The sequence below is a fragment of the Mobula birostris genome, chromosome 13 (genome assembly GCF_030028105.1).
Source record: "Mobula birostris isolate sMobBir1 chromosome 13, sMobBir1.hap1, whole genome shotgun sequence".
NCBI lineage: Eukaryota > Metazoa > Chordata > Chondrichthyes > Myliobatiformes > Myliobatidae > Mobula > Mobula birostris.
The window spans coordinates 25569482-25595393 of NC_092382.1; the positions used below are offsets into that span (position 1 = coordinate 25569482).

Genomic DNA, 25912 nt, shown 5'->3' on the forward strand with positions numbered 1-25912 from the left:
GTACTTTGATTATAAATTCACAATGTACTTTGATTATAAATTCGCAATGAACTTCGAACTTTTAATACTCCAAAGATTACAGGTAGACAATGTGTGGAGTCGACAGCATGTTTACCGTCATTAGCTGCAGCACAGAATACAGGCGCAGAAAGATCTTGTGACAAGGTTATAAACTGTTTGTTGGACCAGGTGGAATAGCGTGTGCGTTCTGGTAACAATACTACAGGAAGGTTATATTAGTACTGGAGAGATTGCAGATTGAATATTCAATTACAAAATATTTAATCGGATGAGAACATATTCTGTCTCAGAGAAAATCATCTTCCTTCATAGATGTTGCCTGATATGCTGAGTTCCTATATCATTTTCTGTGTTATCCGCTTTAGTTCCCCTCTGGAAACGCCGTCTGAATCACATTAATCCTAATCACCAATGACATTGCATTGTCCCGATAGCTTTCTTTGATTCCATGTTTGTCTCCTGTTGTTTTATATTTCCTGTGCCATTGAAGCTCCTTAAACTTTTTTTTTGAGAGACCCACGTTCACCATTTGTCCACAGACCTGTCATTCATTGGGGTATTAAAACATCGAAGCAGACCACACATTTATCTACAACGAGCTACATCCTGATTCTCAGCTATTCTCGCTCGGCTACAGAAAACAGATTTCAGAAACACACCTCAGCCTCATCTCCTTCGCACAGCAGTCATGAAAACCAGGCGGGAGTTGATAGCTACCCTTCCAAAACCTGCAATGTTGTGTTATCACACAATCTCTGAAATCCCTGAAATGCTCCAATCATCTGGCTCTGAATTGTGTAAATGAAAGTTGGAGATGTCTGTCACCTCTAAACAGGCCCTGGTGTGCAACAAACCCTGAACCTGGACTTTTACATAACAAACAACACAACACCGCTGTCGCATTCCTGTATGTTTGACTCTCAACCACCGGATTCAGGGTTTCTGGCTCCTTTCACTCAGGTGAAGCTTTGCCTGGTGAGCGGAGTGATTCGACCATTACTGGTGTCAGGTCCCTGCGCTGGAACTGTTGGACTGATCGATTACACAAAGCCGCTTTACCAGTGGCATCAATGACACTGCTTGATGAAACTTTTCTCTGCCCTGTTAGCGCCTATGTAAGTTTCGTCATCTGAAGTATTGTGCACCACAGGGCAGAGGTTTAATGATAAAGATCCCAGTGAACATACCTGTAGCCATTCTGATTCTGACTGACGATTGTTGATTGTTGTCGTCTTGTTTACACTTTGGTCGCGGTGCAGGACAGCTCCACCTGCTGGCGATGCCCTGAATTACACACAACAAGCAGACAGTGAGTCAGAGAGAGTAGGATTACTTTGCAAATATGAGAGTATCTACATCCCCTGTATCAGAGCAGCAGTTCGCTTAGGGAGCAAACATTCCCTTTTAACATCAACTCCCACACCACATCTGTATGTCTGTCCAGTGATATCTGGTGCATCCTACTGACAGAATCACAGAGCAACAGAGCGCAGACACCGACCCTTCAGCACAATGGGACAATGACAACCACAGTGCCCACAGAGATGGTCCCAATTTCCTGTGTTTGGCCCATTTCCCTCCTGGCCTCTTCACTCCACCTACACATCCCAACTGCTTCTGGAATTATACAATTGTGCTGCCTCATCCACTTCCTCTGGCACTTCCCTCCACATTATCACCAGCCTCTGTATGCAACCGTTGCTGCTTGTGTTGGCTTTACAATTTATTTACCATTCCTCTGCCATTCAGATCCCCTATAAGCTACGATAATCTTCACTGTGAGCACCATCTACTAATTTTGTGTCATCTGTGAACTTACTGATCAAGCCTTGTACATTCACATCCAAATGTGTGTAGGATAGTAACTGTTCGGGAACCTGGTGGTATGCGTCTTGAGACACCTGTACTTTGTAGCTGATGGCAGCAGTGAGAAAAATGTATTGCCTGGGCAGTGAGGATCTTTGATGATAGATGCTGCCTTTCTACAGCAACATTTCATCTAGATGTGTTCAATGGTTAAGACCCGTGACATATTGGCCAAGTCCACTAACTTTTGTAGGATTTTCTGCTCAAAGGCATTGGTGTTCCCCGACCAGTCTATAATGCAGCCAGTCATCAGACCTTCCATCACACATCTGCAGAGGTTTGCCAACAAAGATCTTGTTCTAGATGCTGTTGAGGGGGAGGATCTGACGGGGACGCCCAGGGTGACCGGGTCTCTGGCACTGAGCCTGGCGCTGTTGTGCAGGAGGGAAGGAGGGAGAACAGAAATGCGGTTGTCGTAGGGGATTCCACAGTCAGAAGAACGGACAGGAGATACTGTGAGCCTGATAGAGATAACTGCGTGGTGTGTTGCCTCCCAGGTGCCAGGGTACAGGGTGTCTCGGATCGGGTCCTGAATATTCTAAAGGGAGAGGGTGAGCAGCCAGTTGTCTTGGTACATGTTGGTGCCAATGACATAGATTGGACAAGGGAGGAAGTCCTGAAGAGAGATTTCTGGGAGTTAGGAAGGAAGCTGAGAAGCAGGACCTCCAGGATAGTAATCTCGGGATTGCTACCTGTGCCACGTGCTAGCGAGGGCAAGAATAGTCGGATCAGGCAGATGAATGCGCGGCTGAGAGACTGGTGCAGGGGGCAGGGCTTCAGATTCTTGGATCATTGGGATCTCTTCTGGGGGAAGTATGACCTTTTCAAAAAGGACAGGTTAAACCTGAACCCGAAGGGGACCAATATCCTGGCGGGAAAGTTTAATAGAGCTGTTAGGGAGGGTTTAAACTAATTTGGCGGGGGTTGGGAACCGGAATGATAGAGCGGAGGAAGGGGAAATAAGAAATAAATCTAAGATAGTGAGCAGTAAAGATGTCAGGAAAGACAGACTGGTGATGGGGCAAATTTGTAGCCATTGGGATGAGCTGTAGTGCAATAAAGTTGCAGTGAAATCAAAGCGAAAAGTACCAAATACTGGTCTTATGCTGTTATACTTAAATGCACGCAGCATAAGGAATAAGGTGGATGATCTTTTCATACAGTTACAGATTGGCAGGTATGATACTGTGGCCATCACTGAGACATGGTTAAAGGATGCATGTCTCTGAGAGCTGAACGTCCAAGGATACACTGTGTATTGGAAGGATAGGAAGGTAGGCAGAGGGGGAGGTGTGGCGGTATTGGTAAGAAATGATATTAAATCATTAGAAAGAGGTGATATAGGATCAGAAGGTGCAGAATGTTTATGGATTGAGTTAAGAAATAGCAGGGGTAAAAGGATCCTAATGGTAGTTATTTATAGGCCTCCAAACAGCTGCAGTAATGTGGACTACAAATTACAACAGGAAATTCAAAAGGCTTGTCAGAAGGGCAGTGTTATGATAATTGTGGGGGATTTTAACATGCTGGTGGATTGGGAAAATCAGGTCGGCACTGGATCTCAAGAGAGAGAATTTGTAGAATGTCTGTGAGATGGCTTTTTAGAACAGCTTGTTGTTGAGCCCACTAGGGGATCGGCTGTACTGGATTGGGTACTGTGTAATGAACCGGAGGTGATTAGAGTGATTGAGGTGAGGGAACCCTTAGGAGGCAGTGATCATAACGTGATTGAGTTCACTGTGAAATTTGAAAAAGGAGAAGCCGAAATCTGATGTGTCAGTATTTCAGTGGAGTAAAGGAAATTATAGTGACATGAGAAAGGAACTGGCCAAAGTTGACTGGAAAGGGACACTGGCGGTAAGGACGGCAGAACAGCAGTGGTTGGAGTTTATGCGGGAAGTGAGGAAGGTGCAAGACAGGTATATTCCAAAAAAGAAGACATTTTCGAATGGAAAAAAGGATGCAACCGTGGCTGACAAGAGAAGTTAAAGCCAACGTTAAAGCACAGGAGAAGGCATTCAAGGAAGCAAAACTTAGTGGGAAGACAGGGGATAGGGAAGTTTTTAAAAGCTTACAAAAGGAAACTAAGAAGGTAATGAAGAGGGAAAAGATGAACTATGAAAGGAAGCTAGCAAATAATATCAAAGAGGATACTAAAAGCTTTTCCAAGTATATAAAGAGTAAAAGACAGGTGAGAGTAGACATAGGACCGATAGAAAATGATGGTGGAGAAATTGTAATGGGGGATAAGGAGATGGCAGAGGAACTGAACGAGTATTTTGCATCAGTCTTCACTGAGGAAGACATCAGCAGTATACCGACACCCAAGGGTGGCAGAGAAGAGAAGTGTGCGCAGTCACAATTACGACAGAGAAAGTACTCAGGAAGCTGAATAGGCTAAAGGTAGATAAATCTCCCGGACCAGATGGAATGCACCCTCGTGTTCTGACGGAAGTAGTTGTGGTGATTGTGGAGGTATTAGCGATGACCTTACAAAAGTCGATACTTTCTGGCTTGGTTCCAGAGGAGTGGAAGATTGCAAATGTCACTCTGCTACTTAAGAAGGGGGCAAGGAAGCAAAAAGGAAATTATAAATCTGTTAGCTTGACATCGGTGGTTGAGAAGTTGTTGGAGTCGATTGTCAAGGATGAGGTTATAGAGTACCTGGAGGCATATGACAAGATAGGCAGAGCTCAGCATGGATTCCTTAAAGGAAAATCCTGCCTGAAAAACCTATTACACTTTTTTGAGGAAATTACAAGTAGGCTAGACAAGGGAGATGCAATGGATGTTGTATATTTGGATTTTCAGAAGGCCTTTGACAAGGAGCCACACATGAGGCTACTTAACAAGATAAGAGCCCATGGAATTACAGGAAAGTTACATACGTGGATAGAGCGTTGGCTGATTGGCAGGAAACAGAGAATGGGGATAAAGGGATCCTATTCTGGTTGGCTGCCGGTTACCTGTGGTGTTCCACAGGGATCAGTGCTGGGGCCGCTTCTTTTTACATTGCACATCAACGATTTGGATTATGGAATAGTTGGTTTTGTGGCTAAGTTTGCTGACGATAAGAAAATAGGTAGAGGGGCCGGTAGTGCTGAGGAAGCGGAGAGTCTGCAGAGAGAATTGGATAGATTGGAAGGATGGGCAAAGAAGCGGCAAATGAAATACAATGTTGGAAAGTGCATGGTTATGCCCTCTAGCAGAAGAAATAAACGGGCAGACTATTATTTAAATGGGGAGAGAATTCAAATTTCTGCGATGAAACGGGACTTGGGAGTCCTCGTACAGGATACCCTTAAAGTTAACCTCCAGGTTGAGTCGGTAGTGAAGAAGGCGAATGCAATGTTGGCATTCATTTTTAGAGGAATAGAGTATAGGAGCAGGGATGTGATGTTGAGGCTCTATAAGGCGCTGGTGAGACCTCACTTGGAGTACTGTGGGCAGTTTTGGTCTCCTTATTTAAGAAAGGATGTGCTGACGTTGGGGATGGTACAGAAAAGTTTCACTAGAATGATTCCGGGAATGAGAGGGTTAACATATGAGGAACGTTTGTCCGCTCTTGGACTGTATTCCTTGGAGTTTTGAAGAATGAGGGGAGACCTCATAGAAACATTTTGAATGTTGTAAGGCATGGACAGAGTGAATGTGACAAAGTTGTTTCCCATGATGGGGGAGTCCAGTACGAGAGGGCATGACTTAAGGATTGAAGGACGCCCTTTCAGAACAGAAATGCGAAGATTTTTTTGTTAGCCAGAAGGTGCTGAATCTATGGAATTTGTTGCCATGGGCAGCAGTGGAGGCCAAGTCATTGGCTGTATTTAAGGCAGAGATTGATAGGTGTCTGAGTAGCCAGGGCATCAAAGGTTATGGTGAGAAGGCGTGGGAGTGGGACTAAATGGGAGAGTGGATGAGCTCATGATGAAATGGCAGAGCAGACTCGATTGGCCGAATGGCCGACTTCTGCTTCTTTGTCTTATGGTCTAATGGTCTTATGGTTTTTGATGACGTACTGAATCTCCACAGACTCCTGAGGAAGTAGAGGCGCTGTCGTACTTTTTTCACAATTATATTTATATGATGGGTCCAGGAGAGGACCTCTGAGAGTGACCCCCCAAGAATTTCAAGCTACTGACCCCCTCCAACTCTGATCTTCCAATGATTACTAGCTCAAGTTCCTCTGGCTTCCCTCTCCTGAATTCTACAATCAGTTTTTTTGCCGACTTATTCATATTGAGTGAGAGGTTGTTATTATCACACCACTCAGTCAAGTTTTCAGTCTCTCTCTTGTATGCTGATTCACCACCCTCTTTGATACAGTCCACAGCAGTGGTGTCATCAGCAAACTGATATATGGTTGTGGAGCTGTACTTAGCCATACAGTCACAGGTTTCAATCGAGTAGATCAGGAGACTAATTACACATCCATGTGGTACTCCTGTACTGATGGAGATTGTGGAGGAGATGTTTTTGCCAATCTGAACTGAGTGGGGTCTACAAGTGAGGAAATCCAGGATCCAATTGTACAAGGAGGTATTGAGGTCAGGTCGTGGTGTTTAATGATTAGTTTTGAGGGGATGATGGTTTTAAAGGTACTCTGATAATTTTTACTTTGAACTTCCTCAGTGTCCTGTATGAGGCAAATGACATCGAGCTGCAGCTCCAGTTCCTTATCTCATTCTCTGAGGAGTTGCAGTTTGGTGCAACTGGTGCAGATGTGGTTATCTGGGCGGCTGGAGGTCTCCCAGAATTTCCAGTAATTTCTCTTTTGGATTTTGAATGATGCACAAACACCTACTGTTCGCAAGATGCTTGTGAAATCCTGAAGATATTTTGAAGAAATGCAATGCCCGTATTCAATAATTTTCTCTTCATTCCAATACAGTTCCTACAGCCAATGTTCACAACATCCATCCCACCGCCCCCTCTCCCCACCTCACTGTCAATCTGTTACATCTGCTCCTGAGGTCACTTGTCTCTTCACTGAGGGGTAGAGATCAGACAGCCACAAAAAACAAAACAAAACAAAACAAAACAACATGCAACACTCTTTCGTGGGCTGTTACTGAATAATGGCTCACCAAAAATAAACGAAAAAGCGAATAACAAAGCTCTACATCATATGCTGAATTTAATTAGGACCAAGAGTAACTCGGCAGCATTCCGTAAAAATCAAATTAAAGTTGTAATGGCTCCTTTTACCCTGCCTCATGCTGCGTTTAATTCGACCTGTGCTGGTGGTCCTTCCCTCAGCTCAGTGCCCCAGGGGGTGAGAGTGCTCTCCCAATCCCGACCCCCGCAGACTATCCCAACACAGAATGGAAAGGAAACTGCCGCTCATCCAGAAACAGTGAGAATGTGCTGTGGGGGGGGGGGGGGCGGGGGGGGGGTGCTCGAAATGAAACCCGCAGATGCTGCAGATCTGCGGTAAAATTAGAGGGGGACACAGGTTGAACAACATGGGCAGTGGATGAGGAGATGGAACCAGATGGGAGAAGGGATCAAGGACGATCACGGATGGTCCTGCAGCAATAAACAGATACTGAATTAATAGTAGATACTACTATATAAAGGATTCTAAAATGACCTAGATAGAACAACAGGAAATTTGGCATATCCCCTTCTCCCCTAACCAAATGTTATCAACGTACCATGGAAATTATCCCATCCGGATACTTCACACCTTCGTCTGGCTACTGCCCTGCCCATGACTGCAAGGAACTGCGGAGAGCTGTAGACAGAGCTGAGCACATCGTAGAAACCAACCTCCCCTCCATGGACTCTGTCTACACTTCCCACTGCCGCAGTTAAGCAGGCCGTGTACTCAAAGATACCCACAACCTGGGACATTCTCACTTCTCACCCGTTCCCCATCGGGGAGAAGCTGAAAAAACCTGAAACCACCAGGCTCAAGGATAGTTTCCATTCTGTTGTTATAAGAGAACTGAATATGACCAGTGTGATCAGATGGACAGCTGACCACACTGTGTTACTTGAAGTGACCTGACACTCTCTGCACTGCGCTTTCTCTGGACCCATAATGTTTTCTAACAATGTTATTGTTTTACCTTCTATCACCTCAATGTACTGTTTAATGAATTGATGTGTGCGGATGGTAAGCATGACTAGATTTTCAGTGAACCTCTATATATGACAATAGTCAACAGATTCCTCATTTTAATGGTGTGGAAATTATTACACAGCCTGGGTTGCCGGGTTGGACCTTCTGCACGACGAGTTAAGTGAAGTTTAAAAAATCCTTTTAGGAACCCAGATACATGGAAACAATTATAGAACTCAGGTATCAATCCAGGTGAAGTTTGGATCCTCTACAGGGCCAGGTGATGGAGATAAAGTTCCCAGGATACATCTCAATGGATGGGTTCAGTCCCGGCTTGACCACCTGATCCCGCTCCTAGGACCACAGCACCAGGGGCTGAGCGGTGGCTCATCTCAGGAGGTTCAGTCTGAAGGTCCCACAACCCGGACCCACCCAGCAGGTTCTGTCCGGGAAGCTGGGGGAGGCAGGCTGTTCAGTGAAATAATGGGAATCACTGCCCAACACCGCTCGGGACCGGCCTCAATTCTCACCTACGGGATCTCATTGGTCTCGCCCCGCAGAGAATGATCTTTCCCCTGCCTCCCCACCCCAGGGGGCGAGGTCACTCTCCTGATCCGAATCCCACAAACAATCCGCCGCATCCATCCACACAAAAATCACTGCCCATTCCACGACTGAGCATGCGCAATGTGATCCTGCGTCATAGAGCGGGGGCAGAGCCTCAGAAACAATCCTGCCGATGCTGCCGATCTGCGGTAAAAAAGGGAGAGGGAAACAGATCATGTGATGGGTGCAGGGTTTCTCATTTAAACCCGTGACTCTGCTCCTCGATCCTCAAACACTGCCTGATCCACCTGCCACATTCTCCACATTTCAAATTAACATCAGCTACATTTTTATTTTTTCTCTCTGTATCTTCGCCGTCCCATCCCTGCACCTCCTGGGCCAGAGACACAGAGGCTCGATTCCCATTACTGTCCAACAGACAATTCAGACCCAAAAAACAATTGCGCAGGTTTCATTCAAACCATTTCTATGTTTACAAACACTAATATCAATTCACATTCCCCCGGGGTCACTGGACAGGGACATTGAAACATCAAGAGCCAAACAGCAGGAGGTGTCCATTCGGCGTCTCGAACCATCAACAGGATGATGGCTGCTGTCCCACCTCAGCCACGTTTCGTCCCAATCCTCATTCACTCGATCCCTTCGGTCTCCACGCATCTGCGGACCTCTGTCACTATTTCCGCCTTTCCACCTCCCCCCTCTCCTGGATCCACCTCTCACTCCCCAGCTCTTGCTCCATCCCCACCCCTCTCCTGTTTTCTCTGACTATTTCCCATCTACTCTCAGTCCAGAGTGTGAGTCTCAGCTCAAAATGTTGACGGCCCATTTCCCTCCACAGATGCTGCCCGACCCACTGACTTTCTCCGGCCGTTTGTTCCTTGGTCTGTATAACCCGTGTTAGTATATGGAGCAGCATTTTACTCTATATTCCAAGTACAATCTCAACAAAACGCAAATAATTGTTAAAGTCATTTTCAGTCTTATACCAATGAGTCTTACAATCAATACGATGTACTTGTGACCTCCCTCCCTACTCACAGCGCCTCAGACCCTCACCGTTTAATCACACTCAGTGTTTTTGTTTCTCCTACAGAAGTGGGTGATCTCACATTCCCCATGTTAGGCTCCAGCTGACCCGTTGTTCCCACTCACTCTTTTTGCCTCCGTTACGCTGAAATCTCTCGACAATAGACACGGAACATAGAACAGTACAGCACAGGAACAGGCCCTTCGGCCCACAATGATAGCTCAATTAATTACATTTGCTATCAAATTGTTAACGAATCAAATCCACTCTGACTACAAAATGTGCATATTCTTCCGTTTTCCTCATATTCGTGTGGCTATCAAAACGTCTCTGAAAAGTCTCCGATGTGTCTGACCTACCACCACCCCAGGCAGCACATTCCAGCGACCCACCACTCTCTGTGTATGAAACACTTGCACCTCACATCTCCTTTCAAACTATTCTCTCTCTCACCTTAAACGCATGGCCTCTGGTTTTAGACATTGCCACCACTGTAAAAATATATTGTCTATCTACTCTATCTATGCCTCTCATAATCTTATAGATGTCTATCAAGTCTCATCTCAGCCTGCACGGCTCCAGAGAAAACAACCCAGGTTTGTCCAACCTCTCATTACAAGCTCATGCCCTCTCATCCGGGCAATATCCGTGTCAACTTCTCTTCTGCGCCCTCTCCAGAGCACCGACATCCTTCCCAGAATGGGGCGACCAGAACTGTATGAAATTCTCCAGATGTGGTCTAACTGGAGTTTTCTGAAGTTTGAATACAATATTTTGACTAAAAAAGACAACCATGCCATTTGCCTTCTTAACCACCGTGTCAATCTGTGTAGCTACTTTCAGGGAACGATGAACTTGGACTCCAAGATCCCTCTGTTCATCAACACTGTTAAGAGTCTTGCATTTAACAGTGTACTGTCTATTTCCATTTGACCTACCGAGGTGTTAAGATGATCATCACTACTCAAATCTAACTGAAATTTTCTCAAGTGCACAAGTAGGGGAAGGTACAGCTACAGAGAAACGCTGATTTGTAGCAGCGTCACAGGCAAGTACATTCAGGTAACACACGGAATCTCTGTTAATATCATATAAAATATCGTTTTATATCATTACCAATATATAAATATAGAGTTTTGTAACGTGATAAATTTATAAATATACATTTTGTGACAATAACGAACTTAGAAATGTTGAATTTGGTCCGTCAGTCAAAATTCTTGACACAGTTTGGAAACAACTGGGCTCCAAGCACCGGTCCCTACAACACCCACTCGGAAATCCTTCAGTCTGGTTATTCCTTCTCTTTAAACACACAGACATCAAGACCAGTAAAAGGCCACTCGGCCCCTGCAGCCCGTCCTGTCAGTCAATAAGATCCCGGGCCCGTCCATTCTTGCCGCCCCCCCCCCCGCCAACACCACTCTAATCCCCACTTAGCCCGGACTATTGGCCCCACTTACAGGTCAACACTCTGCCGGTGTTTGCCCCTCAATGTGGAGAATCCCTTTACTCGCCACCACCGTGGGCTCAGACGTTTCCATATTCCACCCCCCCCCCCCCCATTTCTGCCGGGATCCCTCCCTCCCCGGGGAGCCGGCATCAAGCCGATGGGCCAAGTGGTCTCCTCCTACCTCTCAGCCATACATCAGACTCTGTCTGCAGAAGACGCTTCACAAACGCCCCAACTTCCCTCGGAGGGAAATGGAAATAAATCAGAAAGCGGACATTTACTTTGGGGTTTGTTGCGCTTTGACGGAGAGTTTGACTCGGGAACGGAAGAGCGGTTCAATGGCGGTAACACCGTCACCGCCTCTCCGCTATTGGGTGTAACCAGTGATTGACATCTCTTCTCACCAATGGGAATAACGTAGCTTGTAAACACTTTGTTGACAGCGTCGGTGGGGGTGGGATGACGTGATTAGTACCTCAGCCGTTATCCCGTCTCAATGCAGCCGGGCAGCGCGATTGACTGAACTGGGCTTTCCTCCTTGGAGCCACGGAGGATGAGAGGTAATCTGATAGAGGTGTATAAGATGATGAGAGGCATTGATTATGTGGCTCGTCAGAGGCTTTCTTTTTCCCCCAGGGCTGAAGTGGCTAACACGAGTGGGCACAGTTTTAAGGTGCTTGGGAGTAGGTAGAGAGGCAATGTCAGGGGTAAGTTTTTTTTAAACAGAGAGTGGTGAGTGCGTGGAATGGTATTCCGGCGACGGTGCTGGAGGCGGAAAAGATAGGGTCTTTTAGGAGACTCCTGGATAGGTACATGGAGCTCAGAAAAATAGAGGACTATCGCTAACCCTAGGTAGTTCTAAGGGCCCATATTTTGCTGTTGGCTTTCTGTTTCTGTGTGTGTGATGTAAAGTACCGCAAACGTGTCATCAAATCCCGGTGTGGGAGAGCACTTGTATTTTAAAACACCTGAAAGTCCGTTCAATATGGTTTCAGAGCGACAACAAAATCAATCATGGGATTCACTCGGCTGTGTGGTTGTTGGAGTGGGCAGCGTGCTGCTTGTCTTGAGTTTGGTCACAAAATCCCAGTTGTTTGGGGAGAACTATCTAGGCAGATCTGGCTTAGGGAGTTTAATCAGTGCAGTGTCTCGCTGTTCAGTATTTTGAGACTGTAGGCTAGAATTGCCTGCCGGGTCTACACACAGTGTATTAGACACCAGAAGACCTCTCGTTCGTGCAGTTTTTAAGTCCTGCTAAACAAAACACTGTGACAATGTGAACCATAGGTAACCCTTCCTCTAAAAGCCAGGGGATCATTCAGAGAGCTGGTCGCTGAGAGGAATTATGTTTGTTAATTGTTCAAGTTCGCACAGAGTCCGATGGATGGAGTTCATGTGGAGGTCGTGCGTGTCATAGTCAAAGGGCCGGTCAGCCGAACCCTCTCCGTTGTCCAACCGGCTTCCGACCAATGGTGGCTCCGCAGGATCTCCGGCAACTGATGGCCATGTGAGGTCCCTAGACCATTGGTGGTGCTGAGGGGACTTGGCTAGGGGTCGTGGAAGGACACACGGAGTCTGCAACAGGATTAACATGCAATCGGGAGCTTGCCTCTCGGTCCAACACCGTGATCTCCAGCTCACCGAGTTAGTCATAAATTCCGTACCCTGACGCAGCTGGGGCATACAATTAACGCAAAATGTTGGATGTAAATAGTTCATGAATTTAATGTATGTTTTCAGCTCAACCATATAAATAAAAATATATCTCCCTTCGAATGCAGTCATTATAGCAGCTTACATTAATTAAATTGTCAGAGCTTTTCCAGTCAACATACCGATACGCATAACTGGACCACGCGGCCCCTCGAAACCAACGATAGAGATAATGAAATCACTGCGGATCTGATCTAAAATTTCATTCCACCTTCCCCCATGTCCATCCCTGTAACCCCCTGTTTATCAAGAGTCTCGGCCTTCAACAGAATCACAGCCTTTGCTTCCACTGGCCATTGAGGAGAAGAGTTCAATACACCCTCAATCGACACAGGACCAACAGATCTATTCGTCTGAAATTAGAAATTCTGGAAACGGAACAGGTGTTTGCTGTACTGGTTTCGCACACTTGCTTTGAAACAGGTGGCTGTTGTTCTGGAGCTCTTCTTAATCTTTACCTAACCTGTCTAAATTGTCAATTGTGCAAACACGTAACGTAGGAAAACATAAAACGTAGAAAACCTACAGCACAATACAGGCCCTTCGGCCCACAAAGTTGTGCCGAACATGTCCATACCTGAGAAATTACTAGGGTTACCCATAGCCCTCTATTTTTCTAAGCTCCATGTACCCATACAGAAGTCTCTTAAAAGATCCTATCATATCCACCTCCACCACCATTGCCGGCAGCGCATTCCGCGCACTCACCACTCTCTGAGTAAAAGACTTACCCCTGACATCTCCTCTGTACCTCCTCCCCAGCACCCTAAATCTGTGTCCTCTTGTGGAAGCCATTTCAGCCCAGAGAAAAAAAACCTCTGACTCTCCACACGATCAATGCCTCTCATCATCTTATACACCTCTATCAGGTCACCTCTCATCCTCCATCACTTCAAGGAGAAAAGGCCGAGTCTCTCAACCTATTCTCATGCTCCCCAATCCAGGCAAAACCCTTGTAAATCTCCTCTGCACCCTTTTTATGGTTTCCACATCATTCCTGTAGTGAGGCGACCAGAAGTGAGCACAGTACTCCAAGTGGGGTCGGACCAGGGTCCTATATAGCCGCAACATTACCTCCCGGCTCCGAAATTCAATTCCACGATTCATGATGGCCAAGAAACCGTACGCTTTCTTAACCACAGAGTCAACCTGCGCAGCTGCTTTGAGCGTCCTATGGACTCAGACCCCAAGATCCCTCTGATCCTCCACACTGCCAAGAGTCTTACCGTTAATACTATATTTTACCATCATGTTTGAGCTACCAAAGTGAGCCACTTAACACTTATCTGGGTTGAACTCCATCTACCACTTCTCAGCCCAGTTTTGCATCCTATCAATGTCCCGCTGTATCGTCTGACAGCTCTCCACACTCTCCACAACACTCCCCAACCTTTGTGCCATCAGCAAACTTACTAAGCCATCCCTCATTCAGGTCGTTTTTAAAAATCACGAAAAGTAATGTTTCCAGAACAGATCCCAGAGGCACACCACGGGCCACCGACCTACATGCAGGATATGACCCATCTACAACCACTCTTTGCCTTCTCTGGGCAAACCAGTTCTGGATCCAGAAAGCAATGTCCCCTTGGATCCCATGCCTCCTTACTGTCTCAATAAGCTTTGAATGGGGTACCTTATCAAATGCCTTGCTGAAATGTATATACACTACATCTACTGCTCTTCCTTCGTCAATGTGTTTAATCGTATCGTCAAAAAATTCTAACAGTAGGAACACAAAATGCACCCCCGCCAGAAGTGGCTTAAAAATAAAAAATATCTCCTTGATCGCTGATCCAATGCACAGACAACTGGTTGTTTTGAAATAAAGATCCGAAATAAATATCAGAAGCTGAATTATTCTCACCTCAATTCCCAGAGAATATTTTGACAATGTGAATACGGTGTATCGTTTTTTTTTACAAATAGCCCGCCCACCGCCCCACACAGATCTCTCGTAACCATGGCAACACACACAATGCTGGAGGAACTCAGCAGGTCAGGCAGCTCTACGGATGGGTGTAAACAGTCGACGTTACGGACCGAGTCCTTTCAACAGGACTGGAATGGAAAGGGGAAGCGGGCAGTTGATTGACTGATTTGGAAGGTGCGGCTTGTTGTTCTGTGAGACTCGGTGCTCAGGGTTTGCGAGCAAGCAGCTTCCCGTCCGTGCACATTCCTGAGAACAGGGAGCGGCCGTTCCGCTGAAATCAAATCCAAACCGCTTCGACCGAGCACTGTTGTTCAAATGTGAAGAAAGTTTAATGTTGCATTTAACTCTTGCTGCTACATGGCGCGATGTAAAGAACATTACATGTAGCCTCCAAGCTGACTGTACTTTTTTTTTTCCATATTGTCTGGCCTGCTGAGTTCCTCCAGCATTTTGTGCGGGTTGCTTGGATTTCCAGCATTTGCTAACTTTCTCTTGTTTCAGAGAGATCGGTGACGGGTCACTGCCCCGTGGGATATTTCGCATGTCATTACTGGGGTGAAAGACGCCTTCTGCTCGCACTCAGTAGAAACCACCCTGGAGAGTATTTCTGGTTAATGGCAAAGACCTCGCTTCTCTGAATCCATTTGGACAGTAATGGACTCGTTAAGATGAACATGTCAGGACTCCCTTCTCCCACTAAATTCACTCCCGATCCTGACCAAAGCCGAGCCTCGCTGTACACACTGAATAGTTGTACAGAATCACAGACAACACTTACCTCTGATGTTGTAACCAGATGGCCTTCAGTGTGGTCCCGGGAAATCAGTCTGACTACCCGGGTGACCGACAATCTTCGCGCACCGGTGTTCTCACCCTGTACGGAGAGCTGAGTCTGAGCTGCTGCTCCCGAGGCCACTCGGCTGTGATGTGTCCGTGGCTCATTACAGATGGACGGGGCCGGGTGAGCCGGGGTAGAGCGGGACTGCCGCAGTCCGGGTCACACTAACGCTCAACACGAGGAATTCTGCAGATGCTGGAAATTCAAGCAACACACATCAAACATTAACTCTCACCGGCTCAGGACGGGTCTGACAGCGGGAGGAGGCGGGAGCGGGATCAATGTAGCAACCCTAAAGATGAAAACAAACAGGCTGCGTTAACCTTTCTGTCCGGATTTCCGTGTAGGTCTCTCCTTTTTCTTTCAGCGCAACCAGCGGGGCGGAGTTTCTCTGTTTAACTCAGCGAGTCCCAGGCTGCGAATTTGACCCAGTACCGGTTCTGACAGGGTCTGAGCTCCACCCTACTGGCCGGTCTAGGTACAGTTTCAGCGCAAACGTCCCTCACCTGTTCAGGTACAGGGAGCTGTCTTTCTCCTAGCCACAGGCCTACATAGAGAGGTAGCTATTTATTAGCACTCTCTGCCTTCTCCCACAATGTCAATTTCTACTCTAATTTATTACCTCACTCTGAATGCCAAACAAATGAATTTTCTTGGTCAACCACTCAACGCGGGAACTTCTCAAATGCAAAATAGACAATATCGTCTGCCTTGCTTTCATCAACTTTCCTCGTAAGATGGTCTGGAAAGCAGAACGTCATGCTGACAATCCCTAATCCGTCCGCAAATGTTCAAATACTCATATATCCACTCCTATCAATAACTTTCCCACTACTGATATCAGGCGCACCGGCCCATTTTTTCCTGCTTAATATTTTTGAACATTTCTTAAACAGCAAAACAAAAATAGCAATCCCCCAATCCTCTGATACCTCACCTGTCGCTGAACATAATTTTAATATATCGGCTGCGGCCACTGCATTTTCCGTACTTGTTTCACTCCGGGTCCAAGGGATCAACTTGTCTGTCACTGGGGATTTATCCACCCTAATTTGCCTCAGGTCATCAAACACATTCTCCTCTGTAATCTGTGTCGCGTTCGTGACCGATTCCGCCTTGTCTCTACAGATTTTATACATTTCCTGAGTAAATACAGATGTACAAAGTCCCTTTAAGAACTCCCTCATCTTCTTTTTGTCTCCAGGCCTAAATTACCATACTGAAACTCCAGAAGGTCAATTTTGTCCCTTGCAATCCCTTTGTTCTTAATATATTTGTATAATCCCTTAAGATTCGTCATCACCTTGTCTGCTAGGTCAACCTCGTGCCTTTTTATAGCCATCTTGGTTTCCTTCCTAAGTGTTCTCTGAAATTTCCTATTCTTCATGAGTACCTAATTTATCCCTACCTGTGTCTCCATGCCACACACCTCCATTTTTCTCTTTACCTGGGCTCAATGTCTCTTGAAAACCAAGATTCCTAAAAGCTTGTACATTTACTTTTAGTTCTGACAGGCACATACAAGCTTTGAATCAGTATTTCACCTCTCATGTTCTCTCACTGACACAGTTCACCTTTGCCAGAAATCAAACTGTTCCAATCCACACTTTCTGATGCCATCAAAATTGTCCTTTTTCCAATTTAAACTCTCAACAAGAAGTAAAGCTAATATTTTCTATATTTCCTTTGAATATAAAGAGGTTGTGATCACCGGAATCAAAACGGTCCCCTACATAAGCCTGTGTCACGTGTCCTGTTTCATGGAGGAATTTAAGGTGGGGGCTTATATGGGAGCAGGGTTTGAGGGTCGGCACAACATTGTGGGCCGAAGGGCCTGCACTGTACTGTACTTTTCTATATTCTATGTTCTATGTTATTCCCTGATTAGAGATCAAGCATCACTCACAGACACTCTCGTTGGAACTTCTACACACTGATTAAGGAAACATTCCTGAACACCTTTGACAAACTCTAATATCTAGTTATTTTACAGTATTTGATTCCAACTCCATATGTGGAAAGTTAAAATCTCCTACCCTAAACAAATTAAGTTTCTTGCAATAATGCGATCTCTCTGCAAACCGGTTGTCTAAACACGTGGTTTATAGTCCATTAACTCCATCGTACCTTTTCTTTATTCCTCGGTTCCAGTCATGCAGCCTCGTTAGATTCGGTAATTAGGGAGACAGAACGTAGATATTGGGACGGAAACAGAGAAGCGGTGGTACAGTGACAACCGCATCGGACGTAAAGGCCCAAGTTCGAATCGGGCCGGCTCCTGGCACTCTTTCCATCCGTGCTGTGTTGAGCCTTCAGCTAGCAACTCGGCCTCAAAAAAAAACAGCCACTTTCTAAGGAAAGTGCAGAAAATGTCGCCCGCTGTGCCACAAGGTGTGAGAAGGATCAACAGAAGAGACACCAGGAGGGTAAGTTTCCTGCCGGCTGCTCGGACCCATGATGTATCAGAACGTCTGCAGGACATTCTCAAGGAGGGGTTAGGGAGACAGCCAGAGATCGTGGTGCATTTTGCAGCCAATGGCATAGTCAAAAAAGGGAAAGACATCCTAGAGAGTGCGTACATAGAGTTGGAAAGAAGATGAAGAGCAGGACCTCCGAGGTTGTAATCTCCGGGTTACTCCCTGTGCCATGGCAAGTGCAGATAGGAATGGGACGATTGCACGGATGAACCAGTGGCTGAGGAGATGGTGCAAGTCGCAGGGTTTCAAGTTCTTTGATCATTGGAACCTTTTTTCGGGAAGGGGCGACCAGTGCAAGAAGGGAGGCTGCACCTGAACTGACGGGGAACCCATATCCTGTCCGGAAGGATTGCTGATGCTATTCAGGAGAGTTTAAACTAGTTTTGCATGGGGCTGGGAACGAGAGATCCAGGTCATTAAGGGAAGCATCGGACGAGAAGGTAGGTCTGAGGGAATATGCTGAAAGGCAAAATCAATTTAACAGGTACGGTTGATCGGACAGCCTGAAGTGTGTATATTTTAATACCGGGAGCATTATGGGTCAGGGTGACACTGCAGGCATAACTGAACCTTGGTTGAGAGATGGGTAGAAATGGGTGATTAATGTACCAGGTTTTTGAAGTTCTATAAGAGATAGAAGAGGCGGTGAAAGTGAAAAGAGGGGAAGTGCCGACTAAACAAGAACAATATCTCAGCTGCACTCAGGGGAGATATATGAAGTGGTCTGACACTGAGTCCATTTCGGTGGAACTGAGGACGAGGGAGGATGTAATGTACTACAAACCCCCTAATAACCACTGGAACATGAAGGCACAGTTATGTAAACAAATTAAGAAAATTTGTAAAATTAATAAGGTTGTTGTCATTGTGCATTCCACGTCTCTAATATGAACGGGGTCCTACTTAGTGTAAGGGTTTAGCTGGGGTAGAATTTGTTAAGTGTAACTAAATAAGGGCATTAGGAAATCCAAGCGAGTTATGAACAGTCCTTGGCAAGTTGGATTAAGGTATGCCTTTATAGAAACCTAAGGCATTCCGTACAGACATCAGTGGGACTACTCAAGGATAAAGGGGAAATATTTGCTTGGATACAGAGAATGTGAGTGAGGTATTTAATGAATATTCTGTTTCAATATTTATGAAGAAAGAAGATATGGAGCGTTAGGGCGTTTCGAAGTCAAGGAGGAGGAGGTGTTGGGCTCCTAGTGAGTAGTATTAAGACTATCAGACCAGAAGACATAGGAGTAGAATTATCGAATTTGGCCCATCGAGTCTGCCCGCCATTTAAACATGACAGATCCTTTGTTACCCCTCCTCAACCCCACTCCCTGGCCTGTTCCCCGTAACCTTTGATAGTTAAATGTGTCCCCAGAGCCTTATGGGGTTTACTCCAGTTTATTGAAGGGGGCAAGAGATGAGATTGCTGGGTCCTTGACCAGTAATTTTCTGTCCTCTGCGTGGTTCTGGGGGGCCGGCAAGCCGCTGATTTTGCAACGCTCTTTATGAAGGGAACAATGGAAAATCCTGGAAACTATGGACCGGTGGGTCTCACGTCAGATGGAGCGAAGTTGCTGAAACAGATTATTTGGGATGGGACTTCTGAGAATTTGGAAAACACGGCCTGATTAGGGAGACCAGCTTGGCTATGTATGGGGGTAGGTCGTGTCTTACCAAGTTGACTGAGATTTTTTGACAAGATGACAAGAGTGATTGATGAGGGTAAGGCACTGGATGCTGTTTACATGGACTTTAGTAAGCCATTTGACAAAATCTGCCATGGGAAGCTCAGCCAGAAGAGAAGGATGCACGGGTTCTGCAGCGAATTCGCTGTTTGAATTCAGAACTAGCTTGTGCATTGACGGCAGGTGGTCGCGGCTGAAGAGACTTATTCCAGCTGGTGGTCTGAAATTAGTGGAGCTCCGCAGACATCTGCGCCGGAAACTCTGCTGTTTGTGTTGTTTATAAATGATCTGTATGAAAATGCAGAGGAGTCAGTTAGTACATCTGTGGATCATACTAAGACAGGTGGAATTGTCGATCGCGTAGAAGACTGGCAACAAATACAACGTGATATAGAACAGTTACAGATGTGGGCTGAGAAGTAGCATATGGAATTTAACCTAGATAAATATGAGGTGTTGCACTTCGGTAAGGCAAAATGCAAGGAGACAGTACACTATTAATAGCAAGATCCTTAACAGAATTGCTGAGCAGAGAGATCTGTGATCCAAATTCATAGCTCCTTGAAAGTGGCTACACAGGTCGATAAGGTGGTTAAGAAGGCTCATGGAATGTCTGTCTAAATTCGTCGAGGCACTGAGCTCAAAAGTTAGGAGATTATACTGCAACTTTACAAAACTCTAGTAAGGCCACATCTGGAGAACTGGTACATTTCTGGTCACTCCACTAGAGAAAGGATGTCGAGGCTTTGGAGAGGGTGCATAAGAGGTTTACAAGGATGCTGCCCTGTAGAGAGGGATGAGCTATCACGAGAAGCTGGATAACTGGGCTGTTCACTGGAACTCAAAGTTGAGGAGAGATCTGATAGAGGTTTAAAATATTATGAGTGACTTAAGTAGAGTTTACATGGGTTATCAATTTCCCTGGGTTGAAATGTCTCATACCAGAGGGCATGCATTGAAGGCAGGAGGGGGTAGCTTCATGGAAGATGTGAGGGGTAAGATTCTTTATTCAGAGAATGTGCTGCTTGGTATGGAGGTAGAGGCAAAGACATCAGAGGTTTTTAACAGACTTCTGGATAGGCACATTGATGTAAGGAAGATTGGGGGATATGGACATGGTGTAGGTTGAGAGATTAGTGATTGGGTGCTTTGATTTGCTTCTTAGGTGCTTTGGCACTGCATTGCGGGCCACATGGTCTGTTCCTGTGCTGTTCTGTTCTATTTTCTATGTGGACGAGTTCTCCAGGCCGTCCTGACTGAGTAATGACGTGATATCTTCCCGGATAGGAACGCCTCAAGCCCCCTTTAATCCCTCCCATTCTGTTGCGTCTAATTCAACGGACCCGCGGAATACCGATCTGCCAGTCCTGCCGTCCTGTAAACAAGTCCAATGGCTACAGTAACTCATCTGCCTGTCCACCAATAATTATTGTATTGAAATATTAGTCATATCACCATCAGCACATTATCATATCGTACTTAACCTTTTGATTCCGCACTCTCGCCACTCCTTACTCCCTCCCCTCTCCCCCTTTAACTCCACTTCTCTCTCTCTCCTATTCCACTCCCACACTGTCTACCTCTCTCACTCACCCTCTCACCATCATTCACTCCCTTTCTCTCACAATCTCCTCCTCTAACTCACCTTCTGTCCCTTCTCTGTCCTCTGCTATCTCCCCCTCCTCCCCTCTCACTCTCTACTCCTCTCCCTCCCTCTCCTCACCTCTCACTCTCTACTCCTTCTATCCCTCTCCTCACCTCTCCCTAGCTCTTTCTCTCTCGCTTCCCCTTCTCTCTCCCTCTACCTGCCCCAAATAGTGAAACTGATCTGCAACTTTCCCCTCTCCAACTTCAACACCCACACCCGGGCCTTCCCCTCCCCCTGCTCACCCCTGACCATCCACATCACTGTGCTCCTTCCCCTCACTCTCACCTGTACATCCACATCATTTAAAAGTTTACTGGCAACTGTGACTGGGAATAGTGCAGGTTCCAGATATTTGATAAATTTCTTATTCTGGAATGTCGTAGTTGGGAATGCCACGGGCTGATTTGTTTAAAGGCATCGTGAAAAATACTTATTAAAACAGTAGCAGTTCAAGTTTTTAATCGCATTGTCCTGCAGCAGAAATGGGTAAATACAATATTGAAGTGACATTTTTCACACCCACATGAGGGTGAATTGTCAATCTGGTCCGATTTGATTTCAGCAGGAAGGCCGCTCCCTGTTCTGAGGAATGTGCACGGAGAGGAAGCTGCTTACATAGAGATCCTGAGCTCAGAGTCAAACAGAAAAACAACCCGCATCTTCCAACTCAATGATCTGGCCTCTTCCTCATTCCTTTCCAATTCCACTGAGGGGCCTTGGCCCGAAACATCGATTTATTGTTGAGATCCATAGATGCTGCCGGACCTGCTGAGTTCCTCCAGCATCTTGCGTTACCATGGTTACGAAAGATCGGCGAGTGGGAGCGTGTGGGGCGGTGGGCAAGGTAGTGTGAAGCTACTTCAAAACTCATCTATGTTGTTGGAATATTTTTGGGGGGGAATTAGGTGTGAATAATTCAACTTCTGATATTTATTTTGGACCATTACTTAATCAGCCCGTTGTCTGTATTTTGCATCGGAGACCAAGGAGTCACAGAGTCATAGAAAAATAGAGCACAGAAACAGGCCCTTCGGCCGAGGAATTTAAACTGCCTGATCTCGTCAGCCTGCGCCAGGGCCAAAGCCCACTATACACTGACTATCCAAATGATTAATCCTATCGACCCAGCGCCGGAGACATAGCCCACCATACCCCTACCATCCAAACGACCAGTTAAACAGTGATATCGTCTTCACATGCACTACTTTTGTTGGCCGCTCATTCCACGACCCTCTGAGTGAAGATGTTTCCGCTCATGTTCCTCTTAAACTTTTCATCTTTCACCCTTCCCCCATGCCCTCTGGTTGTAGTCCCACTCAGCCTAAGCGGAAAAAAAAGCTTGCTTACACTTACCCTACCGATATGCTTCATAATTTTGTATACCTCGATCAAATCTCCTCTCAATCTACCAACCTATTACATCTGTCCTTATGACTCTGGTCATCCAGACCCGGCAACATCCTGGTAAAATTTCCCAGTACTCCTACAACCTTATTCACATCTTTACTGCAGGTAGGTGACCAATCCTTCACACTGTACTCCAAAGTCTTACACAAATTCAACATCACACCCCATCTACAGTCCTCAATACATAGACTTATGAAGGCGAATGTTTGAAAATGTTTTCTTTACAACTCTATCTACCTGCCACGCTACATTCTGTGAATTATGGAACTGTGACCCCAGATCCCTTTGTTCTTCCACACTCCTCAGTACCCTATCGTACACTGTTTCAGTCCTACCCTGGCTGTTCCTACCAAAGTGCAACACCTCGCACTTGTCTGCGTTAAATTACGTTTGGGGTTTTTTAGCCTTTTTTTGCAGCTGGTCCGATTCCCGCTGTAAGTTATGATAACCTTCCTCGCTGTCCACTACACCCCCAATCTTGGCGTTATCTGCAAATCTGCTGATCCAGTTAACTACATTGTCATGTAGATTGCTTCTTTCGATGACAAAGAACAACCCAGCCAGCACTGTTCTCTGCAACATTTCACTAGCCACAGGTCTCCAGTCAGAGAGGGAACATCTACTGATGCTTTCTGGTTTCTCCCACCAGGACAATGTCAAATCCAGTTTATTGAATGCCGAGTGACTGGACCTTCTTGACTATCCTCCCATGCGAGACCTTGGCAATTCCCTTCTAAAGTCCATGAAGACCATACCACTGACTTGTCTTCATCAACTTTCATGATAATACCTTCAAAAAAAAATACCTATAGGATTGCTAAGACAGGACCAACGACGTACGAAGCCATGCTGACTATCCATAATCAGTCAAATATTCATATATCCTATCTCTTAGAGTAGCTCCCAATATCTTTCCCACTACTGATATCAGACTCACCTTCCTATGAAACTCTCACAGAGTTTTAGGCCCTTTCTGAAACAGAGGAATAACATTAGTTATTTTCCAACCCTGAACTACCTCACCCGTTGCTCAGGATTAATGATTTAAATATCTATTCCAGGCCCCCTGCAATTTCTGTACTTGCCTCCCACAGTCTGACGAAGGACCTTATCAGGCCCTGGGGATTTAGCCTCCCCAATTTGCTTGAATAAAGCAAACACCTCCTCTCCAATCTGCATAGGATCCAGGACCTCAGTACTTATACAGACTCTGTATCCGTCTCCTGAGTAAATACAGATGCAGAAAATCCATCTCTTCCATCTCGTCATCTCCCCCTCCTCCTTTGGCTCCATATATGGTTTACTGTTCTGATCTTTCAGAGGACCAATATTGTCCATTGCAATCCTTTTATTCTAATCTGTATAATCCGTTAGTACTGGTCTTCACCCAAAGCATTCATTCAGCACACTTGATTTATTTTTAAGTGTTACCTTGCATTTCGTAAACTCAATAATTGCCTATCTGCCTATACCTACTATGGAACTCCTTTTATCTCGTAACCAGAGATGCAATATCTCTAAAAAAAAGGTTCCCTAAAGAAGTTATCCTTGCCTTTTATTGTGACAGGCACATACAAATATTACACGCTCAAAATTTCACCGTTGAAGGTCGCTCACTTATTAGAACGCCTCTGCCAGAACACAGCCCGTCCCATTCCACAGTGGACAGGTCATTTCTGATGCCATAAAAATTGTCCTTTCCAAATTTTAATCTCAACCCACGCACATACCCTTTTCCATATTTCCTTTGAATCTGGTGGCATTGTGATCACGAAATGCAAAGAGTACCCCTGCACACCCCTCTCTCTTTGCCGCCCATCTCACTCATTCCTCTCTCCTATGCTTCCCGGATACTCACTGTTCTTGCTCACTGCACTTCGCTCTCACCCCTCCCACTCGCCTCCTCGTGCACACCCCTTCCTCTCTCTCACCCAACCCTCCTCACACCCCTCTCCATCATCGTCTCTCCCATTCTGCTGAACCGTCTCCCTCCACTCTCTCCCTTCTCCCCTTTTTCCACCTTTCTCTCTCCTATCCTTCTTACCCGTGACTCACCCTCTCTCCAACTCTTTCTCATCTCTCCCAGCCGCGCTCGCTACCCCTCTCACTTACCCTCCCCCGATGCCTCACACCCTTCCTCTCAAACTCTCCCTCTCTCTCCGCCCTCGATCTGTCCCTTCCTTTCTCTCCCCTTTCCCTCCAGCTGTTTTACTGCCCCCTCTTTCTCTGCCTTCCCCCTCTCTCTCGCCCTCTCCATGTCTCCAATCTCTTTAACACTTTCCCACTCCGCCCGCTCTCGACGCAACTTCATCTCCCCCCTCTCCAACTTCCACACACTGATCCTGCCCCTCCTCCGCCTGCTCACTCTTCAAACCTCACTCTCCTCCTTTCCACCAGCCTCTCCCTCCCCCTCACCCTCACGGTTACAGCAAACATCTAAGAACTATTGGCAACGGTAACTGGGAACACAGCCAAGTTAATGTTGCAGTCAGGAATGTCACGGACTGATTATTTGCAGGAATCCTGAAAATACTTGTAGAATAATTGCAGATGATGCGAGTCCGAGGGGAACATGAAATGCTGGAAACTTGCAGCAAACACTCGCAGCTCTGTAACGTGTAATGTTGCAGGTTAGAGACCCCAGGTAAATTTATTAAAGGCACATTAATGGTTCTATCGGTCTTCCCAGCAGCAGAAATGGTTAAATACATTATAAAAGTAAATGATTTCACACCTGAATGACAGTGAATTGCCGAACCGGTCGGATTTGATTTCAGCAGAAAGGCCGGTCCCTGTTCCGAGGAATGTTCGGGTCCAGCAGATGCTTCCACACAGACCCTGAGCTCCGAGTTTCACAGAACAACAACCCGCATCTTCCAAATCAATCTATGATCTGAGCTATTCACCCTTCCTTTCCAGTTCCACTGAAGGGTTTGGCCCGAAAGCTCGACTTATTTCTCCGTTCCATGATGCTGCCGGTCCTGCTGAGTTCCTCCATCATTTAGTGTGTTACCATGGTTACGACAGAGAAAGGGCAGCTTGAAAAGTCTGCAGAACATATCCTTCTTGTTAGAATTTTATTGGGGAATTAAGCTGTGAAAAATTAAACTTCTGAAAATTATTTCTGATCTTCGTTTAATCAACCCGTTGTCTCTGTTCTGCATCAGAGATCAAGGTGACATAGAAAAGTACAGCACAAAAACAGGCCTTTCGGCT

General features: G+C 46.0%; 2 protein-coding genes across 4 annotated transcripts in view; one reads left to right on the forward strand and one right to left on the reverse strand.

Annotated features, from left to right (window-relative positions):
• LOC140208578 (NACHT, LRR and PYD domains-containing protein 3-like) overlaps positions 1–15677 on the reverse strand; it is a 55539-nt gene extending 39862 nt beyond the window's left edge. Inside the window, exons 1-2 of the mRNA XM_072277336.1 lie at positions 15423–15677; positions 1209–1305 (exon numbers count right to left, since the gene is read on the reverse strand). Coding sequence (XP_072133437.1) covers positions 1209–1218 — 10 coding nt within the window. The 5' untranslated portion in view covers positions 1219–1305; positions 15423–15677. The remainder of the gene's footprint in view (positions 1–1208; positions 1306–15422) is intronic.
• Positions 1–25912, forward strand: part of LOC140208601 (uncharacterized) — a 397399-nt gene that overhangs the window by 262296 nt on the left and 109191 nt on the right. The window lies entirely within an intron of this gene.